Source organism: Gadus chalcogrammus, chromosome 1 (genome assembly GCF_026213295.1).
Source record: "Gadus chalcogrammus isolate NIFS_2021 chromosome 1, NIFS_Gcha_1.0, whole genome shotgun sequence".
Lineage (NCBI taxonomy): Eukaryota > Metazoa > Chordata > Actinopteri > Gadiformes > Gadidae > Gadus > Gadus chalcogrammus.
Window position 1 is genome coordinate 12933774 of NC_079412.1, and position 23644 is coordinate 12957417.

Sequence of the window (23644 nt, forward strand, 5' to 3'; positions counted from 1 at the left end):
CAGCTGATTGTGAGATCACAATACACTCTGAAACGCCCTTTTCCCCGCCCCCTTCACGGTTCGACCTATCAGAATATTACACAAGACGCAAACCGGGCCTCTTTATAGCAACCGAGTGGGGGTTGGGAGAAACGAGCTGTCACCCTGCACCCAGATTGAAGCTCGGACTTTTCCCACAAACGGATCACCAGGGTCTTAGACCCTGATGTTCATGGTATAGACTGGCAGAAGGCAAACGTGTACGGGGGGTTGTTAAATCAGAGAATATAAGGGTTTGTTGTTAATAAAAAAAAAATGGGTTAGTTGTTAAGTTAGTTTGCAAAAAGTATCGTTGCATGATTGCATTCTTAATTGAAATCGTGAGCTGAATTGATCCAACAGTTCAACACATAACCACCAAAGCTCCGGCTTTATTAGGCCTACATGAAGGCAACTCAACTACGAAATTGTACATTTCCATTTAAGCCTTCTTCAATTGGTTCCATCCCTTGATCACATGATTTATCGTTACACATAGTTAAATCAATGGAACAATATAATGCTTCAACGCGGAGGTTTATTGCATACTTGGGAAACATTAAATAGTTTGAGCAAACATGGGCCTTTATTTGATTGCTAGTGATGATGGATATTTCCATCTATGTAAATACCGTTGCTGTCCCCGTGGTTTATAACCATGACAGCTTCATTGTCAAACATAATAGCGCCTCAGTAGTGCAATCTTCGAAGTGTAGGTTTCGAATTTAATTTGTAAATAATAACTTTCCCCTCCCCTTCGCCGTCTAACATTTTCTGCTCCACATCTGCTGGGCCCACCGACTGTCCGTCAAACCAGGCCAGCCAATGAGAAAAGCTTTATCTTCTGAATGCAGCACTCGAGGAGCCAATCAAGGTAGGAGATAGAAAACCATCTGCAGGCTGTCCCACAAATAATCCGTCGCTACTAGCGTCCCATTATTTAAAGACACAGCTAACTGGTGAATCATCAGTGGTCCGTTGTGGCGCATAGAGAATGTGTGTATGATTGGTTTGTGCGTGTTTGTTGGAACGGGGACGGAAGGGTGTGTGTGTGTGTGTGTGTGTGTGTGTGTGTGTGTGTGTGTGTGTGTGTGTGTGTGTGTGTGTGTGTGTGTGTGTGTGTGTGTGTGTGTGTGTGTGTGGGGGGGGTATTATGTGCATTATTATTAACTATGCAAGAGTGGTCAATGTCATGAGCACCAATAGCCACGCATTTATTTCCAAAGATAAATTTATCTTTGGAAACACGCATACATAGACTAGGCTACTTACTCAGCATATTTTTTCTACTTGTTTTTCAAACTTGTGACCTCACCAGAGGAAAATAGATAAGGGTGAGAGAGTGGGAGTCAGAGAGAGAGAAAGAGAACGAGCGAGAGAGAGTCATATATATATATATATATATATATAGAGAGAGAGAGAGTCAGAGAGAGTCAGAGAGAGGGAGAGGGAGTCAGACAGAGACTTGAGTTCAGCGAATAAATACACAGTTGCAACAGGAGCTCACTCAGAGCAAGATGATATGGTTTTTGTGCTATACAGTTACCAGGTGCTAAGCAACTTACCCACAAGCGCATGCCCATATCGTCCTCTCTGTGTTATGATCATATTCCTGCCCCAGTACCTCAGTGCAGACCAACCTTTAGCCAGGCCCCCCTCTCATGCTCTTCATGTTGGTGTTTCGGATCAGAACGGAGTCCCAGTCGCTGTCCTACCTTTAAATCGTGTCTATATCTTGCCATGCTCAGAGTTAAAAGCATTCATATCTGTAAAAGGATTGGGATATTCACAAGAGAAGAAAGGTCATGGATTATTCAATGCTCAGCGGAGTAGAATATTAACACACCAGGATGACACGCAGAGACGTGTTTACCTATGTCATGACCACCTTATGACAGAAGTAAGCACCTTCACCTCACATCACTTGCTCCGGGGGGTTTAGTCTGAGGACACCTGCTGGGAAGGGGTCATGTCGTTTTGCAGGGCTATCACTTGTTTTTGATGTGACCTTTACCTTTATACAGGCATGTTGGTACAGGGCTTCAAACAGGATTCCTACCCTTTTCAAGGGTGCATTGAGCACTAGGGGAGAGGTCACAGCAATGTCCTGCCAGTAGGACTGGTCTCTCGTTCTTTTTCTGACTCTTAGACTCTGACTCTCTCTCTGTTTATATGACTCCCTCTGTTTATCTGACTCTCTCATCCTGTGTGTGTGTGAGTGTGTTTGTGTGTATGTCTGTGTTAATGTCTGTGTCTGTATGTGTGTATGTGTGTGTGTGTGTGTGTCTGTCTGTCTGTATGTGTGTGTGTGTGTGTGTGTGTGTGTGTGTGTGTGTGTGTGTGTGTGTGTGTGTGTGTGTGTGTGTGTGTGTGTGTGTGTGTGTGTGTGTGTGTGTGTGTGTGTGTGTGTATGTGTGTGTCTGTATATGTTTGCCTTTGTCTGTGTCTCTGTCTGTTTCTCTGTCTTTGTCTGTTCCGGACCACACAACCAAACAGCTGATCCAGGGTGGAATGCTGCTCCGTGCTCTTGATGACCCGGCATGTGAGTAGCATGCAGCGTGTCTCACCAGCCACACCCCTCAGTACAGCTGTTGTTTGTCAACACAGGAAAAGGCGGGGCTGGAAATGACGACTGTGAAGGCCTGTTTGTAGACCACCTCTCCTCCTGAGCACACTTTGAAGATAAGGCCAAAAGATAATGTTCACCATTGCATTAGGCCTGTATAGTATCACTGGGCCATCACAAGTCTTGAGTTATTTTGATTTGGCTTATAATAGCATTCCGTGTTTTAAGGCGTGTGCTGAAAGTAAAAAACCTGTCTTGGTGAAATCCCTTCTCCACCCCAAGCATTCTTATTAATTTAGTCATAATCAGTTTCTGTGTAGCCATTTTGTTTGCAAACTATCGATGTCACATTGACGAACTCGTGTGCACACGACTCCTGCCACGCTTTTATTTTGGTGCCCCTTTCTTGGCTCTCTGCTGGGCCCTCTCTGTCCCCTCTTGAACCCCCTGCAGCCAGACGATAAGAGCCCCACTGGCAGCTGATAGACCAGGGGCCTCTGGCTGGCCTCTCTCTGTCAGAGGAACTCTCCCTTTCCATCAGCTCACAGCTGATACCGCGACAAAGGCCACGTTTTGGCCCATGCCATACAGCAACAGGCGTCATGTGCGTCATTTGCTGTTTAAAACTGTGCGGCAACCTTTTCGTTGTTGTGAATCCTTTACTATTGATTGTATGTTTTGATTGCCTCCAAACTCACTTGGGTTAAAAGTGTCTGCTCCATGTCTAGATGTGATGCAAATGATATAATATATTTACTTCATGATATTTGTATGTATTATGTTATAATAACGAATCATGCTTGATCCCTGTCCAGACCTTACTGGGGCTTCTTGACATCGGATGTTATGGTCCAGTCCAACAAACATGTTCAGATTATGTTCGGTAAAGAGCTTATAAAAGTAATCTCTGATGTTTTTTGTCAGTGAAGAGTGATTTGTCAGAGGAAATGTCAAACTCAAATGCACATTGAAAGCCAATAAGGCCTTATCCTCATAGGGTGTGATCTACGACGGTAACGAGCTGATAACCCTTACCGGTTAGAACATTGTGAACAAAGGATAAGAGGATAATATATTTTCTAGAGCAAGCTCTGGGTTGATCTGTATGTAGACTTAATCAACACAGCTGCAGAGATCTGGAGTGTCCTCTTTGCATCTGGGATATAGGTGACCTGCTGAAAAGTGACTGCAGGTGGAGCGAGACTTAGAGAAAGAAAGAGAAAGAGAGAGAGAGAGAGGGAGAGAGCGAGCGCGAGAGAGAGAGAGAGAGAGAGAGAGAGAGAGAGAGGGAGAGCGAGGCAGAGAGCATTGCATTGTATTGTATAATTAGCTGAATTTCTTTATCAAGGTGTTAGGGACAACAGAGTCTTGTTTGTCCTCAACAAACCCTGGTCCGCTCTTCAGCCCTGTTTTGCCCTTAAGCGCTTGGCCGTCCCTCACACTGGGTCCTTACAAGGCTAGAGCAAACAAGGCCTGGGAGCAGTGTCCTTGGCACTGGTGCACTGGAAAACAGTACGGGACGGACTATGCTATTACTGGTTTGGGAGAGAGGGGAGAGGGGAGAAGGAAGAGTGGAGAGGGTAGAGAAAGAGAGGGGAAAGAGGAGAGGACAGTCCTGTTTTCACACTCGAAAGTGGCCTATTTTAAACCATCCCCACGGATTAAGATTATTATGGATGATGAGAGTTTATGTTTGCTGCAAAGATGGAGTTATCTTTGCTTCTTCTCTGCCATATGGTTAAACTGATGAGCTCATATAGATAGCACTTATAGCAGGTCCAATCTCCCTTGTCAAGTCCGGATTCTGGATGGAAAATTAACCACCATGCTCAGTTGTGTTTCTCAACTCGACCCAAAATGAACTTGTCCTATGACTAAAATGACACAGTTTAATCTATATTAAACCCTTAAATGTTGACCATTTCTTGGGTGGAAGGTGAGATTCAAATGAATGTTTGAATTAATTATGACGGATTAAAAAATATGTAGGACTCAATAAATCCTATTTCCCCGCAGGATGACGCGTTGGTTAACGTGATACGTTGGTGTGCATAATGCTCAATTCTAATTTTTAAACGGAAAAGACGTACTCGTCAAATAGAAGATGACATAAATTCGTCTCAAACGAGACAAAAATAACAAACTCTTGGTTATATAAATAACATTCATCGTAATTTGTACAAATATGTAAACTGCTCCATAAAGATACATTGGGGATGTAGCTCAGTGGTAGAGCGCATGCTTTGCATGTATGAGGCCCCGGGTTCAATCCCCGGCATCTCCAGGGTACTATTTTTCCCACAATTTTTGTTTTAAGCTTGGGACATAATTTATTGTATTCGGTAAAACCTATTGTACAAAGCTATTTTTTTGGCGTACATTTGCATTTCCTTTATGGGGAATAGGGTATTTAAATAAGAAAATAGGCTATTCCTCAGATTCTTCTGGAAATAAACCCCCCAAACTGTATGATTAAATACAGTAGGCCTACTAGCCAACTACTTAGCTTTAATAATGTTATTTAGCACACGCATTTTGCATGGTGTGCAGGGTATGCAGGCTATATGCTTACTGGTTATGTTCAGTAAAAAATTGACCATAAAAATAATGAAGGGGTGGAGTTTGTTAAAGAAAAAAAATCGATGGCCCAGGCATGTCTATTAAGAAAGGATTGCGAAGAGCACCGCAAATGTACAGTAAGCTAAAATGGAAAAATTTCTGGTGATCATGCATCAACGTCAGCTTACATTCAGACAAGCCAGAGTGCTGGTGGGACACACTATCCAACCATGAAACAAGACCACTTTGAGGTCAAGCCCCTGCATGTGATGTTCCCTGTGTCCGTTACACATAAGCCTGCTCAGGGAAGCACATTATGATCTAAAAATACTTTTTTACACAAACGCCACGCCACCTTTCCCTGTTCCAGTTCCATGCCTCACGATCCACACATTTCTGGATGGGGGGAAATGTCGTTTGCACGTGCCTCTGCCTCATTAAACCAGATAAGACACAATCTCCCACAATAACCACTGTAATGAAACCTTTATTTATTTTAATAATACAGAAGAAGAAAGAAGAAAACCTACATAGATTAACAAAAACATCAAACAGGAGTTATGATTGTATGGTTCTTTACAGAGAAACAAACACTGTTTTAAAACACCTGTTTGCCTTCTGCTGTTGCAAGTATTGAAGTATTGAAAACGAATTCAGCCTCTCTAAAGATACCCTTTCTGAACTGAACAAACCCATGCTGGTTCTCCCCAGAAAAAGGACCTCCCTTCAGGCCTACCTTGCAACAAACCAAGGTAAATATGGTCTTCTTCTTTACAGTGAGGTCATGTCTCTTACAAGTAATCAGTTTAGAGCTGATCTGTAATTAGCTTTGAAAGATGACGGTAGATCCATTTCTTTAAAAAAGGGGTACAGACACATGGTCCAAAGTTTAAGGAAATGTTATGACTATATTTTAGGCCTTTAGTCTCAATCAACATTTAAAGAAAAATCATTATGAATGCAACAATTGGCCGTTATATAATGTGGTAATTGCCTGAAGTGGCAACATTGGAATTTCATGTCTGGATAGAATGTATTTTATAAGTGGTCTACACAACGGTGTAAGAACATAAAGTCAGTCTTCAGCTGATCCCACTAATTGTGGTATTAGGTTGCCCCCTGGTGGTTCATCACAGAAATAGTCCAGATTTCCAAACCATTTGGCTCACATATTTTTTTTACCTTTCAAATGTTGTTGTATGAGGCCTCTGATGAAGAAATTATCTTATATTTAAGTAAGTTTTTAGGAAATTTTATTAATTTTGCAACGTTGGCCCTAGCTGGGAGCAGAATTTCTGTATTTGTACTATACAAATATACAGAACAACTAGTGGATCAGTTGCGGGGTTGACTGCTTATTTAGACTCATAGCAGGATACATCAAGAATAAAAATCACACAACAGTCATATTTTTTATGGAGTCATTTTTGAATAAAAAAAATAATATATGAAATAAAAATACAAAACTGAATATCGTCTCATTCCCAGAGTTCAGCCATGTTTATTTGCTATGGTAGTCCCAGAAACAGTTTTTTCCTCTGAAAAGCAAAGACGAACATGACACTTGCTACATATGGTGGTTTTGAATCCATTAGTGCAATATCTGCCACATCCTCTGTTGATTTTCACTTGCATATGTGCGAATAGGTCAGTGCGTGCTGGGGGATGTACAGCCTCTTGGTTGGGACCCCGTTTAGTGACTCCCCACCTGGGGTTGGTCTCTTCAGTGCATTCAGAGGGCTCCTTGATGTTACATTCTGTATTGCTGGGCTCCAATTGCCTGAAGATGGTTGCCCCGTCTTTGGTGTGCTGAGAGTTGTGTTCACCTGAAATGGATTGGAACAGAATCAATTGAGATACATGTCAACAAGTAAAAAAAGTCAAAATATAATAAACAGTGAAATAGCAGAGATGCATTCTTACCAGGATGAGAGAAGATGCTAGTAGGGCCTGATACAGTCTCTTCTTCATTATGTCTTTCACAGGCAACTTGTGAGCATTGCATTCCCGCTTGTAGAGGAGCCAGGCTTTGGTCACAGCGAGGATAATCGCGTGCCAGAAGATGTAGACATCCCAGCGGTGCAAATGAGTCCAACAAATCCACACCTCCCATGTATATGTTGTAAGCGAATGAATTTCTCTTTGAAATGAATCATCTTATCCTCAGAGTTGCGCTCTTCCGGTACCACCTGCAGGCATTACTCTCTGAATGAATCAAGCCATGGTCTGAGTTTCCAGGAGTTTGTCTTTCTTTTCCGTCTCCGACACTTTCAAGTTGTTTACAACATGTAATGATGTCAACAGAGATTGGAATCTGTTGCATGACATCAGATCAGAAACATGGGGGTACTGTGTGTCTGTCTCCTAATACATACGGACTCCAGCCATCTGCACTAGGCCCATCTTCAGACACCTGCCAATCACTTTCTGAATATCACTTGTATCATTATTTACAGATGTGCAATTCTTCTGAGAGTTGTACTCATTTGTGGATTTCATCAGTTCCTGAATCATGTCTTCTGACACAAACTTATAAAAGTACTCCATTGGTGTGTGGAGGGAAACCTCATCACTGGTGATATCTGGTCCAGAAAAATCTGTTGTGGTTTGCTGTATTTTTTCTGTTATTTCTGTTATATTTAGCCAAAATGTATCCAGATAATATAATTCAGAAATGAAAAACACATCAATGTATCTCAGACAAACGCATCACACATCACTCGCGCGTGCGCGCACACGCATCACACATCACACATCACTCGAGCGCGCGCGCGCACACACACACACACACACACACACACACACACACACACACACACACACACACACACACACACACACACACACACACACAGAGAAAGCGTTCCCTTCTTATGTCCTTTTACCGTGGATCAATATCATCGGAGTGACGTGGAGCTGTGTGCGATCGACCTGGAAGCAATACCTCACTGTGGTGGAACACAAGCTTCCCCTGCATTACAGCGCGGTCAGAAGACTCTGAAGCAGAGACGCTCTGGAGCAACAGCGCCATCTGCCTGCAGAGGCTGGCCTTTCTTCTTTCCGGTGTTCCCAGGTTCAGAGCTGCGATCGGGTGGGTGGAGGACACTTGCCTGAACGGCGGTGAGGTGCCTCCTATGGCTCTGGCACCAGTGACACATGGCTGGGAAGGGGAGCAGGTTGAGGAAGGTGGTGGCCCGCAGATGTCAAACGCTTGGAAAAGTGGCATGACATCCGGCGCTTACAAGAAGGAGACATTACCTGCTGCATGTGCATGGTCCTGCAATCCCCTTTGGATCGAGAATCTGCGAAGCCCTGCACTGACGGAGTGAGAGAGGAACTCAGTCATCCAGTCCTCTGTTCTTAAATGAGCTCTGGAAGAACAGAGAAGAGGGACTCACGGTCAATTCAGTTAAATGGTGAACACAGGGATCCCTGGCTTCAGAAGTTCAATGTTGTTTTTCTTCTTTCTACTATGCATTAGCTATCATTTAAATTATAAAAGATAACAATAGTAGTGATCATGATGATTCACAATACAATGATGATTATAATGACGTAGTACAATTACTATTAAATACCGGTGGTAGGGGACATCGCATAGCATTCAAATAATTGTTCTGAATGGGATAAAATTGTGTTAATAAATAGTGACTTCAATTATATTGGATGCTACTTGAAAATGAAGAGACACAAAAATGTGTGTGTGTGTGTGTGTGTGTGTGTGTGTGTGCGCTACAAATTTGGTGCAAATTGGCCCAGTCGCACAGTGTGAGGAGGCTTGTTCTCTCAGAGGGCCGATGCCTCTCTTTTCTTCATCCTCATTATGAAGCACTGTTGATTCAGACATGCTCAGTGCACCAGGCGTACGCATTGAGCTCTCAGTCCCATTGGGGCTGGAGTTGTGTCTGCACTTAGGGCTAAGTGTGGTCAGAAGCATGTAGTCGGTAGGGTATTATGGCGGTGAGCCTGGAGACAGCTCTAAAACCACATCACCTGGGATCACGTTACAGGACATCCATACCGCTTTAAGACCATCACTTACCCCACACGAGCCAAGCTGCTCCATAACTGATCCAAACTTTGAACCGCTGAAGAAAGCATCTGTCGTCTCCTTGCCCGCCAAAATAGCAGATAAGGGGGAAGGGGGGTGGGGCGATTTTGTGGTGGAAAACAGCTTCTTGTTTTCACCTCAAAATCTGATATTGGATTTGATTAATTTGCATTTTAGTCTTGGTTCCATTGGAAAGAAAATAATAAGCCGCATTTTACTGTGGTTGTTTATCCGATCATTTTGATAATACGACAGGAAAATGTGCATGAATAAAATCATTGATGTTGATCCTATCCATGTAAGACATGTATTCCATTGGGGTTTTCTAACATGGTGCTTCTGTATGGGAGTGTACTCACTCCATACGAGCAGCTCTGCATTCCTGAAGGATAACCTTATCTCACCCCTGCTGGGCCTGCAGACATCTCCACCTACATGCATGCAAACAACAGAAACACATGGTGGCATCACACAAACAACCAATCCAAAGATAGATATCTGCTAAAATGTTAGCTTGCAAAACTTATTGGATGAAATCAGTAATACAAAGCATATTTACAAACTTGTGAACAACAAGGCAGGTTGTGGATCAATTCATTCATTCATTCATTCTAATCCACTGATTATTTTCACGGTAGCTCTGGTAGACTTTGAACGCTGAACTATACTTTGATATACAATGATATTCTGAGAGTGGCCTTCCGTAGTAGAGGCTGGCAAAACACCCACCCTGCTTTACATTTCAATAACAGAAAATGAAATAGCACCACTCTCTGAGACAATAGATGGGCAATCACAGAATAGTCTGCTCTCTTTCACATTCAATCGGACACTGCAGAACAGGTCCTATCCAAATGCAGGTTCACAGAAGAACTCCTATACTGAATGGAAATGTGTCTTTGGAAAGGTGTCTGTGTGCAAATGAACTGATGATGATGCACTGCATCGCTGATGGTCGTTGGAAACAGGGTTAGGGTAGTCAGGTCAACCTAAATATGCAGCGAAACAAATCAAGGTTTCACGTTTAGCTGTGTTACGTTCTACAATTATGAAATGTTTTAGAAATAATCGATTTCATTAAAATAATTAAATGTCAGGCCACATAATGATTATTATAATTATTTTAACTATGAACCTTAATGAAAGGGTGTGATGGCCAATCTCAAGGCCCGTCACTGTGTGACTGGGAAGATGAGATGTTTCCTCCCTAAGGCCAGAGTAAAGAACATCTGTTCTAAGCAGAAACATTTCACATTTAATGTCCTGTCTGTCTGCATGTCATAAGGTCACCCAGACCATGTTAGAACACATAAAGGTCTCCCATTAGCACAGGAGTAGGCCTACAGACTATGTTCTCCCCAACAGCACATCTGATTTGGGTCCATTAGGAGTTTTTACCTCTTTCACCTTATTTCACTTGTTGCATGACAGGTGGATTTTCTAATGATATTTTCTTCTTAATTCTGGCACGGCAGAGTACGCTTTGCGTAGTTTAGCTTCGAACACGGTTATAACCTATTAGGCCTGCCACCATTCCTAGATCTAAAAACAGTTGTTGTCGATCTTTTTTGCATTGTTATTTTACATTCGAGCACGCCTAGCAATGCAGCCCATATTGTGTCATGCAGACCGACAGCAGCCGGCCTTCTACTTTCCCGTATGTCTTTGGTATTTGCCTTTTGTTTTTACTGCAGCCTTGCCCTCCACGACCCCCAGTCTGCTTGGCGTCGGCGTCAACCAGCTTCCTAACGATGTGTGAACTTTTGGGCATGCCGTGACATTCCACACGACCAGAACAATGGCGTCTTTAGACAGGTGCATAACGATTATCCCTTCCCGAGCTCTACCACCATATATCTTTGATGTCGTTGTGCACCGCTAAAAATGGCCACTTATGGCCGCACCATTCCGTTCTAATTTGGCCCCAGACAGTGACTGCGACCTGATGAGATTATCCACACATGGCCAGACTCACACTAACAGATATAGGGGGGAAGCATCACTTCTTCGTATAATAACATTTTAAAGGATGCATACATTCATTCTGCGTTTTGGATCAGGACTTTTGCAACTTTTAAGATAACCAAATTCAGCAATTTATAGCCCTCATTGTTGAGAAAGCGAGTCCCTTTTGCTGTGATAGTAAGTAGACTACCTATTGACTGACTATACTGGCTTTCTCCAAATGTTGCTCATTTCATTACATTATTCAGAAAACGTTGTTAAAACGATCGAAATGGGCTTAACTAACTTTACCACTTAAAATGAAAAGTAGGCCTATGTCTTAAAAATGCCTCGGTAAATTCCAAACCATTTCATGCAGGAACATGTAGGCCTGTGAAATATCGTATTATACTATAATACTATAAAACTCCAAATACCAATGAATAGAAATGAGCCAGTGTGTGCGAAATATAATTTTGAGTCACTTCATTGAGGTTGGCGGAGGTGGTAGACGGCACCTCATGGGATCGACCTCCCTCCTGTCCGATCCACATTTGAGCCACGATCACAAAAGTCGCTTGGCTAATAAAGTGCAATTTGTAGAGCCGTGTGTGCCTACAGGCCATCCCTAAAACCGCCACCACGGGGGGTGGGGGTAACATTTCACGGTACCTTGGGCAGTGACGAGCTTAGAGTCCATCATATTGTTCACATCAGTGCGGTTCGTCGGAACCCTGCTGTGACCGCGTGAAGGAGAACAGCAAGTCATTCATTCATCCGAGAGGTTTCCCGTCGCGTGAACTGCTTTTAAAGTCATTATTGCAGTGCGTGATCTTTTATGCAGCAGTGAAAGAACCGTGTGTGTGACCCTCTAAACCCCACGGCACAGGAAGTAACCATTTTTCTCCCCATATCACTTATCTATTTTTAACACAGATCTATGGATCTAAAAACGTCACCATTCGTTTTCCTTCCCAAATAGTGGACAATAGTATGCACATACAGCCAATATAATCGGCTCTGAAAATAAATGAATACAAAGAGAGGCGTTGGTCAAGTGTAATTTGAATCCAACAGATGACGCTGTAGAGCTCTTTTAAATTCATTGCAAATAAGTAATCATCAATGACTGTGCAGCTTGTATTTGACCAGGTAACATCAAAATAAAAATAAGAGGCACTTGCAAAAGAAAAAAAATATTGTAGCTTGGCTACTCCTATTTTAACTTTTTTTATTTGGATTTCTCACTTGAGTTGAATTGATACAGACACAAATAATACCAAAACACAAAATGTGTATCATTTAATTAGGCAACAACATTTCAACATTTTGGACACGTGTAGAACTTCACAGTCACTGTTTTCCTGAATGGGTGTCTTCGGGGCGGGGATTTGCGCGCCCTCCTACACCCATCTACCCACCCACCCACTCGTCCCCCTCTGGTCACTATATGAAGGGGGGAACTTCACAACATCCAATTTAGAGTGCAACTTGTAGAGGTTTACCAGGCTGTTGACTCCGGGCTCTCTAATTGGGAAGCACCTTTGGAACCTACTGCACGCAGAAGTTGAGGCGTCGGCTTCCTCGTGCACGTCTTATTCCGGACTTGAGGAACAGCTTCTTGGATTTTTGTTCTCCTTTTTGTCTGAACAACATTACATTTTCAAAATGCCTCGGTCCTTCCTCGTAAAGAAGTATTTCTCCCACAAAAAGCCCAATTACAGTGAATTGGAATATCAGTCTGGTAAGTTAACAATTATCCTACTGTTATCTGTTTTCTTATATATTAGCCTACCACATTTGTGTTGAATATCACTAAACCTAAGACCGTAAATTCGACTTCCGATCACTTTAATAATTTTATGTTTAACATTAGATTTCCCAAATCATGTTACAGTGGCATGCATATCTTTGTTTAAACAGAATCGATGTAGACTAAATGAGAACTGCTTCGATTTATCACGTGACGTCTATGTTGAATGCGCTTGACCGTAACGAGACACCAAGACAGAAAAAGGGCTTACCGTTTAATACGATTAGCTGCTCATTTAGGTGAAGTAAAATCCACCTGACTCCCTTTCTTTTTTTTTTTTTCTGCTTGCAGTTGTTTTCCCTCGCCACCCTCTGGCTGAACTCCCAACAGGGGCCAACAGTTCTGCCCTGACCTGCTACCCCGTGGGCCTGCTGTGCGGCGTGGACAACTTCCCTGGGGGCCTCGCCCCCGTGTCCCCCAGCACCCCCTCCTCCTCGCCCCTGGGGCCACTCGACCTCAGCAGCTCCCCCTTCAGCAGCAGCGGGGAGGAGGACGAAGACGGCGGCCGCACCTCGGACCCGCCCAGCCCTGTGGCCCTCCAGCGCGCGCACCACTGCACCCGCTGCAGCAAGAGCTACGTCAGCGCCCCCGCCCTGTCCCACCACCTCCAGTCCCACCACCTCCAGTCCCACCACCGCAGCGCCGGGGAGCCCGAGGTGCACGGCCTGCCCTCCAGCCAGCCCTCCGCCTCCGCCACCACCACCACCACCATCCCTTCCTCCGCTCCCAGAGCATCCTTCCACTGCAAACACTGTCCCAAGGAGTACACCAGCCTGGGAGCCCTGAAGATGCACATCCGCTCCCACACGCTGCCCTGCGTGTGTCCCACCTGTGGCAAGGCCTTCTCCAGGCCCTGGCTGCTCCGGGGCCACATCCGGACTCACACAGGTGAGACCAAGATAGAAAAGTGTACTGTGTGTGTGTGTGTGTGTGTGTGTGTGTGTGTGTGTGTGTGTGTGTGTGGCCTCTTTTTGCAGTGTGAGCAAATGTTATTGTTTAGAGTGGGTCCTTTCTTTATAAAATCGCATCCTGAATGCATGCAGGGGAGAAGTGGGGGGGTGAAGTCAATCCGCATCATCCCTTACTAATTTAATCAGGAGTGTGAGAGCTTTTATTTTTGCATATAGTTAGTGTAGACCCTGCATGTCATTAGAAAAACAAAGGGCAAATGGAAGGATGGGGGTCTGGGTGTTACTGCTTTGACGGCCTGTTAACGACCGCTCACATGTTCCTGAGGCCTACAACTAACTCCACCCCCCCTTTCCCCCACCCAGGCGAGCGACCCTTCTCCTGTCAGCACTGCAGCCGGGCCTTCGCCGACCGCTCCAACCTGCGCGCCCACCTGCAGACGCACTCGGAGGTGAAGAAGTACATGTGTGCCACCTGCTCACGGACCTTCAGCCGCATGTCGCTGCTGCACAAGCACACCGCGTCGGGGTGCTGCCCGGCCCGGTAGTAGGACCAGCCCCTGCCCAGCCCTCCTTCCCCCTCCATTCCATGCACAACCCAACCCCTGTCGTCCGTCCCCCACCCCCCCTCCTGGGTCGCCGGCCCTCTGGCTAGGGCTGATGGCCCCCTGTTTCTGGGCGAGCTCAGAACAGAATGTGACTCAGAGGACACTTGGTGGGGTGTTGGTCAGTGCTCAACCAGGAGCCAGGAATGAACTGAAAGCTGTGTGTGTGTGTGTGTGTGTGTGTGTGTGTGTGTGTGTGTGTGTGTGTGTGTGTGTGTGTGTGTGTGTGTGTGTGTGTGTGTGTGTGTGTGTGTGTGTGTGTGTGTGTGTGTGTGTGTGTGTGTGTGTGTGTGTGGCAGCTGGACATCCAGTTAATTCCCAGGAAACCCCATTGGTGCCTGCCGGTCCGGGACTGTGGCCCTCTTGCAGCTGTGTTCATGTCTGTGTGCATACAGGGGATGTCATTCCTCTCCATACTCTACATACATGGCATGCATGTATATGAGCAGCTGTACGTGTGTGTGTGTTAAGACAGCTGTCTGTGTATTGTGCGCAGTGGAGGCGGGGTGCAGAGAGATGTGTTAGTTGTGGCCTGACGACAGGAGACCCTCCTCTCCGTGCGCCCCGGTCTTCCTCGCCTCACATTTTCCCTCTTCAATTTAACACCGAGCCGAAGATGGACACAATCGACCAAAGAAAACTGCCACGATGTACATCCCAACCTAACTGGAAGATTCGGTGCTTATACTGTATATGATTGGTTCTGAACCAGATTTTTAAATGCCATTTTTTTTTATAAACGGGGAGATATAATTCCTGTCACTAGTGCCTTGTGTTTAAGCCATGTGTAAATAAAGTGTTTTTTTTAAAACCCTACTTCTCTCTCTATGTCCATTAATCGTGTTTCAACAGTTGTATTGTATCAAGGTTTACCAGCCAACGAGTTCATTAGGCTCATTCTGACAGATTCTCAATGGCCAGGGAGGCAATATGAGTGTGCGTGCCGACCGGTTTGTGTAATGCTGAGTGATGCATGGAACACCTGCGCACACCTGCCAGGCTGTCGTACCGCTCACACACGCTGAGCACATGTTGCTGTGGCGATGGGCAGTGAAGGCTCAGACTGGGAAAATAAAGAATCTGTTAAAGGGTCCAGTATCCCTAGTTGGATAGTTTGACATTTAGCAAGTTCTTAGGGTTGTATTGTTTGTGTGTGTGTGGGGGATTCCTCCGAATATCTTCCTGCCAGGGGAGAGGTCCCAGCTGGAGGTCGAGTCGAAGAGGGGGGGGGAAGTTAATAAACTTGCCCTGCAAATGTGTGTATCTGGTGGGCAGCTACTGTCATTGTCCGTACAGCAAACCTTCATTCTGCAGAGACTTTTGCAACAAGTTAGTATTTTAGCTCAGACTGAAGAGTACCATGTATGCAATGTTCTCTTCCACTGCTGTTTCGGGACAAACACACATAGACACACGCATCAACGCCAGCTTGTATTGCTGAGGTAACAATGTTTTGCCTCCTAAGGCTCTTGAAAAGGTGTTGAGCGGTGGATGTGCGCCTGTGTGTGTGTGTGTGTGTGTGTGTGTGTCTGCATGTGTGCGCACGTGAGTCCGAAGGCTTTGGGGGATGCACATAGTCAGGGATCAGGTTGCATGAGTTAGCTTGTGTAATGTAAACAGTATCCCTTAAGATTCACTCACACAAACACAGACACACATGAAGATACTTGCAAAGATGCACACATACACGCACGCACGCACGCACGCACAAACATACAAACACAAAGTTACACACACGCACACGCACACAAACACGCACACAAATAAGTGACGCTTGTACCACTGGGGGATTTTTCTGTGGTGAAGTGGGAGGTGAGGGTGAATGACTCGAAGTAACAGAGGCAACCAGAGCCGACCAGGTTAGGGTATGGTAGGCATTTGACACTTTGACAGTGATTCACACATGCACCCTATTAAAGCTAGGGTAGGCCATATCTAGTAGAAGCATTTTTTGTCACATGTGTTGAAATGCTCTTTGAATCCCGACTTGGTTGTTAAATTGTCTGGTCGATATGCACTTGTTCAACCAGAATCTCATTGGTAGGACAATCGCTGGCATTCCATTCAAAAGGAAAAAAGCGCTTCTTAATCCAAAATGTATGCAGACACATAATCTAATATGTTAGGCCTACATTACTGTTGTCATGTTGTCAGCTGTCCCATTGGACACTCGATAGGCTTGAACAGCACTAAAGTGATATTTATGCTAGAAGGTAGAGTAAAGTGCACTGTGGACGATTTAGTTCATTTAGAGACCACGTTCATATTCTTTAGAGTTGGTCGAATTTCAATCTACCAAGATTTACATGGCCTGCCTGTCTGCTTACCTACCTGACAGGCCGCCTGTGCGAACTCATTGTGCGTGATCAGAGGGAGACCTGAAGGGATGGACGGAATTTTTTTCAGTTGGATACTTTTAAATTTGACGCTGTGGCTAGTTCTCCAAATGTAGGTACAGATAGGTTGAAAGTTAGTTTTGTCAGGTCGCGCTTTAACTTTTCCTATAATGGCTCCCAGTTTGATGGTATGCTTGGTGGAGGGGTATTTTTGGTAAGTTTAAAGCCACATTCAGACACCCACATTTCCTGCTAATTTCTCTCCATTTGAATGGTAAGGAAATGTGAGTCGTGTCATCTCGCCAGAGGGGAATATTTAGCTTTTGCGGTACGGTATGAGGCGCTCGATCACCCTGTAGCTTTGAGGCAATGAGATCAGTGGACCTGTCATCTGTTTAAGTGTGTGTTTCAATGTGTGTGTGTGTGTGTGTGTGTGTGTGTGTGTGTGTGTGTGTGTGTGTGTGTGTGTGTGTGTGTGTGTGTGTGTGTGTGTGTGTGTGTGTGTCATAGAATATCATATTGGCCCCGACAAACTGTTTTAATGTTCGCAGCGTCACGCATGTAACCCTGACTAATGTGACATTCCTGGGCCATTAGTGACAGACACACAATACCAGCATCTAACAGAGAGCGAGAGAGAGAGAGAGAGAGAGAGAGAGAGAGAGAGAGGGAGAGAGAGAGAGAGAGAGAGAGAGAGAGAGAGAGAGAGAGAGAGAGAGAGAGAGAGAGAGAGAGAGAGAGAGAGAGAGAAGAGATGGTCTATGTGTTATCTTGTATACTCCTTCTGGGACCTGACCTGTTTAAGCTGACCAAAAGGATAACGTCAGTGAATTCGATACATACATTACAATGAACTATAATAAAAATAATTTTAGCCCACTAAAAGGAAAACATTTTGTGTATGAGATTTCATGTTGAATTTCTCCCAATCGTGAGTTCAGCAATACTGATTTGAATCCTGGTAGAGAGCTAATATATTTGCAGTATATTCTGCAGATAATATTTGAGCAATTTTGTAGAATTATTATCATTTAGTTTTACTCTCTTTTTTCCCTCTATCTTTTTATCCATTACATGTCGATTTGCGAGACAGGAAGGGTCCTGTTAGGCTTGTATAAACACAACCTAGCCAAAATGCACTGATAAAAAGCATTTGGCCGCGGCAAAGATGCACGGCCACATCTGTTTTGGTCAATAGATGTCTATGCATGTGTGCATGTTTTCGACGTAGCTGTGATGCCATAGCTTTAAACCCTTGATATTGTCTGATGCTATGAATCCAGTGGGGTTTATATTATCCGGAGAGAGAGAGAGGGAGAGAGAGAGAAAGAGAGAGAGAGAGAGGGACAGCGACAGAGAAAGAGACAGAGAGCAGTGCTGGAGCCAGGACTGAACAGCGTGGGCCGGAGAGAGCTGACTCGCTCGAAGATTAAATTCGAGCCAGCAGGGTTAAGTCACCAGGTTAGGGTTTCAAACGCTCACACACAGGCCACGATGCCTTTGTCACAATGGCGCTGCCCAAGGCTTCTGGTGCCAACCTCCTCCTCCGCTGGAACTCTACTCCAAATCCCCCCGGAATCTCTCCTCCCTTTGTCCCATCTGAGCCACCAAGACCAGGGGTCTGGACTGGTTTAGACCAGGGGTCTGGACCGGTTTAGACCAGGGGTCTGGACCGGTTTAGACCAGGGTTCCGGACCGGTTTAGACCAGGGTTCTGGACCGGTTTAGAACAGCGGTCTGGATTGGTTAAGACCAGGGGTCTGGACCGGTTTAGACCAGGGTTCCGGACCGGTTTAGACCAGGGTTCTGGACCGGTTTAGAACAGCGGTCTGGATTGGTTAAGACCAGGGGTCTGGACCGGTTTAGACCAGGGTTCCGGACCGGTTTAGACCAGGGTTCTGGACCGGTTTAGACCAGCGGTCTGGACTGGTTAAGACCAGCGGTCTGGACTGGTTAAGACCAGGGGTCTGGACTGATTAAGACCAGCGGTCTGGACCGGTTTAGACCAGGGGTCTGGTCCGGTTTAGACCAGGGCTCTGGACCGGTGTAGACCAGGGGTCTGTATCTGTTAAGACCAGGGCTCTGGACCTTAGACCAAAGGTCTGGATCATTCCAGAACAGGGATCTGTCAAGTGGTTTTAGACCAGAGACCAGGAGGCCATGGGGGATGAGGGCTGAAGGAGAGTGAGGGTTCTGTGGCCGTGTGGTTGTGTTTCAGCGAGGAGGAGAGCCAAGGGTCATGTTCACCAACGTGATCAATGACGATTCTTGCGCTGGGACGTTTGGACAAAGTGTCGGTGAGGGCAGAGCACCGAGTGGAGGATCAGTTGGGTCCATGAGAGAAATTGTAAGCGGTTGCACAAGTGGTCATTTGCAATGACACAAAGATACCCCCCCACACACACACACACACACACACACACACACACACACACACACACACACACACACACACACACACACACACACACACACACACACACACACACACACCTCTGCACAAATAAACCAGTTCCACCCAAGGACAGGATATGGTCTCTAGGAGGGGGTACATGGTGCTTCCTGCCTACCTCCGCACTCCTGCTGTCCCCTTTAATGGTGTGCGTGTGTGTGTGTGGCTGGGGCAGTGACTCTTTCAACACAGAGCTCTCTGTCCTCTACTTGGGGTTGGGGGGGGGGGGGGGGGGGAGGGGGAATGAAGCGGGGGGGTCAAAGGTCACAGGAGGACACATAATGAGTAAGGTAGGGAAAGAGCGAGCACAGGCCTTGCACAGGATCTGTAAAGATCAGTTAAAGACAAACGCCTGGGCACACCAGGCTGAGCTTCAGAGCAGCGCATGCAATGCCATCAAACAAAGGAAGCGTCAGAGAATTAGGAGATGCATGCGCACGAATGCACACAAACAACTTACACACACCATGCAATACTAGGCAGAGGCCAGCAAGTCATGACACGAGGTTTTCCTGAATGGGACAAAACAGAAACACAATAGGAAGGAGTATTTGGAGAGGGTGTGCGAGCATGCAAGGAACGGATGCAGCACAGGAATAGCAGGCCTACGTTGGTGGACGACCGCTATGCAGAGGTTTGAGAAAGAGAGTAGAAGAAGTAGAAGAAGAAGAAGAACCCTCATGTATGCATTTCTTTACATTAAACCACACGTTGCGATACAACATCTCTTTTCCAGGACGTCCTGGACAAGATAGGATGTGACAAACAGGCAACATCAAAAGCAAGCGTATTGTGTCAAGAAGAATACCAGCAGCATGGTGAAAACGGCCCAAGAGTGAAGTCCAGTGTGGAGACACTGACTGAGTGTGAAGCTCCCGTTCTCCATGTCACTCCCTGGCAGCAGGGAGCAGATGATCGCCCGCTTGATGATCACTCCTATGGCTTCTCCTCTTTCTCGTCATCCTCTCCTCCTCCTCCTCCTCCTCCTCCTCTCTCCCTGTGTTGCACCGTGTGATTTCAGGTATTTGCCTTCAGGGTGCCTGTGCTGCTTCTTGGAGGTGCAAGGTGCACTTTTGTTCTCCTGTCAAGGCTTGTTTAGGCCAGAGTGGGAGAAGAGTGGGAGGTGGGGAGAGGGGGGGGGGGGGGAGCCACAGAGAGACAGGGACAACTCTTTTGTCCCGATGCATTCCAATCAGAGGAGGACACGAGGGAGAGGAGAGGGGAGGGAGGGGAGGGAGAGGGGAGGGAGGGGAGGGAGGGGTGGTGGCTGTGAGGTGACGCTGGGGGTGGTTGTGGACGCACAGGATGGCTGGAGAGGAAGGTGGATAACACCTTAACTGTTTCTGTATGCATGTGAATGTTTGGGTGTGTGTCTGTAGGTGTTTGCGGGTCGATGTTTATATGTGGTTGCGTTAACGTGTTTGTAGGATGGTGTGTCTGTGTAAATGCATGCTTTTCTGTGTGGTTTAATTGATACATGTTTGTGGGAGAGTGTGATTGAAGGGGAGAGAGGGAGAGAGAGAGAGAGAGAGAGAGAGAGAGAGAGAGAGAGAGAGAGAGAGAGAGAGAGAGAGAGAGAGAGTTTGTGTGTGTATGGGTGTGTGTGTGTGTCCGTTTGTGTGTGTTTGTATGTGAGTGTGTGCATAGCATGTGCTTATACTGAAGGGCACAGATTGTGTCTGCTCTCTCCTTATGCCGGCAAGTCTCTCGACCCCATCCCTTGAAAAGCCGCAGGGCAGGCGCATGCACCTGCCTGAAATGCACACCCCGGGGCCAGACGCCTATCTCTTCCATCTCGATGGTTTTACAGAACCACGGCATGTGCCACACACACTGGTGTCCCGTTACCTGCTGTCGAACAGCCAGCTTACTGCATGGGGACGCCTGAGTGACGTTCAGTTACGTTCTCGGCTTAGACTCGACTCTGAAAGTTAGGCATTCAAACCTAATGAGAGAAGTTATTGGTAGAAATCTAAGGTGTATATGATGTATTAAAGTATTTGTCAACAATATTATAAAAGGGGGTTGCACTTTTATTTCTGGTGCAATCCTTTCCCTTCGTTATTCACTCTGTGGTAATGCTGCCATGGCTTAATTGACAGATTAAATGTAAATGTATTTTTTTTTTCATTTTGCAACTATTTCCACCTCTGACTAATAAGGAAGACACAGTGACCATAAGGAAGCTTAACTGATTACGTTCGGATGTAAAGCAGCTGTGATTGAACATTGTGTGCTGGCCTTCTCGGGATTTTGCTCGTTTTCAAATAAATGTGCAGTTGCATGCATTCTGGAGTGATGGCATGCTTTTAATGTCAGATAAGTGGAGTGAGAAGTGTGTGTTTGCCCCTCGTTCATTTGGCACAACTAAATTAGAGATCTCTAGAGTTAAGCCTGTCCGTTTTTCTAGGCATACCATAAACTGGTCCCATGATTTCAAGGGGGAAATACACTTGTTAGTCACTTACTGCCTGAGCGACTAACAAGCTTACCCCTGCATGTCAGAACACATGGTCAGTGGGTGTGTGTGTGTGTGTGTGTGTGTGTGTGTGTGTGTGTGTGTGTGTGTGTGTGTGTGTGTGTGTGTGTGTGTGTGTGTGTGTGTGTGTGTGTGTGTCAGTGAGTGTAACTGACCCACTAGTGCAAGTAAGGACAGGTGGGTCACCACCTGACCACACCCCTAGGCAACACGGCACCTCCTGTCCTCCACACCTGTCCCCCACGTCTGTGTCTCCACCCAAACACACACACACACACACACGCACGCACACGGACGCACACACACTCACTCACACACACACACACACGCACACACACATGGACACGCACACACACACATACATGAACGTACGCACACACACACACACACACACACACACACACACACACACACACACACACACACACACACACACACACACACACATGCACGCAAACACAGACACACACACACATGCGAGCGCACACATACGACACACAAGACACAACAGCTTGTGGTTGTCTGGATGCAGGACAGGTTGCTCAGCTGTGACGAAGAAAGAGGGGTCAGGCAGTCCGGGGCTGCACTAAATAAGACATACACACACACACACACACACACACACACACACACACACACACACACACACACACACACACACACACACACACACACACACACACACATACACACTCACACTCACACTCAGCTGTCCCCCCAACCCCCCCCCCCCCCCCCCACCCACACAACCTCCTGAAACTGGAACTCTGAATAAGCCCCCCCCCCCCCCCCACCCCCCCTCCTACCGTCTGATCCATGTCTCTGGGACTGTATGGTCCCATCCTGCTCAAGCTGTCCCTGAGTCGCTCCAGACTATCGCATCACCGGCCCAACAGATGGGAACATATCAAAACATAGCGTTTCCATCAATGTCCAACAGCAACGATATATACCCAAACCTGCCCCTTCATAACCCTATGGAAGGCCTTCTGTGCTATAGAAGTATATACGTGTCACTGCACATGGGCGTGTATTGATTGCCTGTGTGTGTGTTTGAGTGTGTGTTAGTTTCCAGTGTAATATGTGTAGCTTGTGTTACCGGTAGGCTCTATATGAGTATGTGTGTGCTTCTAAATAATACGCTATGATGTGAATTATCTTCATGTTGTCAAGTGTTGTGTTGTGTGTCAGAAGGAGGGGGAGAGAGAGAGAGAGAGAGAGAGAGAGAGAGAGAGAGAGAGAGAGAGAGAGGGAGAGAGAGAGAGAGAGAGAGAGAGAGAGAGAGAGAGGGGTCAGGACAGCCTGAAGACCATTGTAAATTCCTTGCTGGCTCAACCAAAGACATTCTTTTCTGCTGTTTTTCTTTCTAATCTCAATGCTCAGATTACCAGCTAGAGGGCACGGCCAGATGAGAGAAGTATTTTATAGCACACACACACACACACACACACACACACACAACACACACACATGCACACACACAGGTACAAACACATGCACACGCACACAAGCTCAAGCCAGTATATATATATATATATATATATATATATATATATATATATATATATATATGCCTAACAGCATTCAGGGGGCATGCATTGCAGCCACAGTGCATGTGTGTGATCATTTGAACGTTATCACTGAATGCCAACACACTGAAGTCATTACTCAAGAGCCCTATTTGTTTTCAACCTTCAGAAAAACAACCCCCTGTTGTCACCACTGAGAGGATTCCCACATGATGGCCTAAAATGACCCCCCCCCCCCCCCTCACACACACACACACACCCAGACACACACCCAGACACACACACACACACACACACACACACACACACACACACACACACACACACACACACACACACACACACACACACACACACACACACACAACCCTCCCCCCCCGACGAA

General features: G+C 45.9%; 1 protein-coding gene, 1 long non-coding RNA gene and 1 other non-coding gene across 4 annotated transcripts; 2 read left to right on the forward strand and 1 right to left on the reverse strand.

The window, feature by feature from the left end:
- Positions 1-4796: 4796 nt before the first annotated feature.
- trnaa-ugc (transfer RNA alanine (anticodon UGC)) lies at positions 4797-4868 on the forward strand. The gene has a single exon. It is a non-coding gene; the product is annotated as a tRNA-Ala (tRNA).
- A 640-nt stretch (positions 4869-5508) lies between these two features.
- On the reverse strand, positions 5509-12119 carry LOC130391041 (uncharacterized). 2 transcript variants are annotated; one of them, XR_008896851.1, is made up of 5 exons: positions 11811-12119; positions 9554-9625; positions 8402-8514; positions 7067-8303; positions 5509-6969 (listed from the first exon to the last, which is right to left on the reverse strand). It is a non-coding gene; the product is annotated as an uncharacterized LOC130391041 (long non-coding RNA). The 2 variants fall into 2 exon arrangements; XR_008896850.1 differs by having other exon boundaries at positions 9186-9625.
- A 472-nt stretch (positions 12120-12591) lies between these two features.
- On the forward strand, positions 12592-15301 carry snai1b (snail family zinc finger 1b). The gene is made up of 3 exons (XM_056601238.1): positions 12592-12882; positions 13243-13839; positions 14226-15301. Exons 1-3 carry the CDS (start codon positions 12807-12809, stop codon positions 14405-14407), a joined length of 855 nt encoding a protein of 284 aa, XP_056457213.1. The 5' UTR covers positions 12592-12806; the 3' UTR covers positions 14408-15301.
- Positions 15302-23644: the final 8343 nt, after the last annotated feature.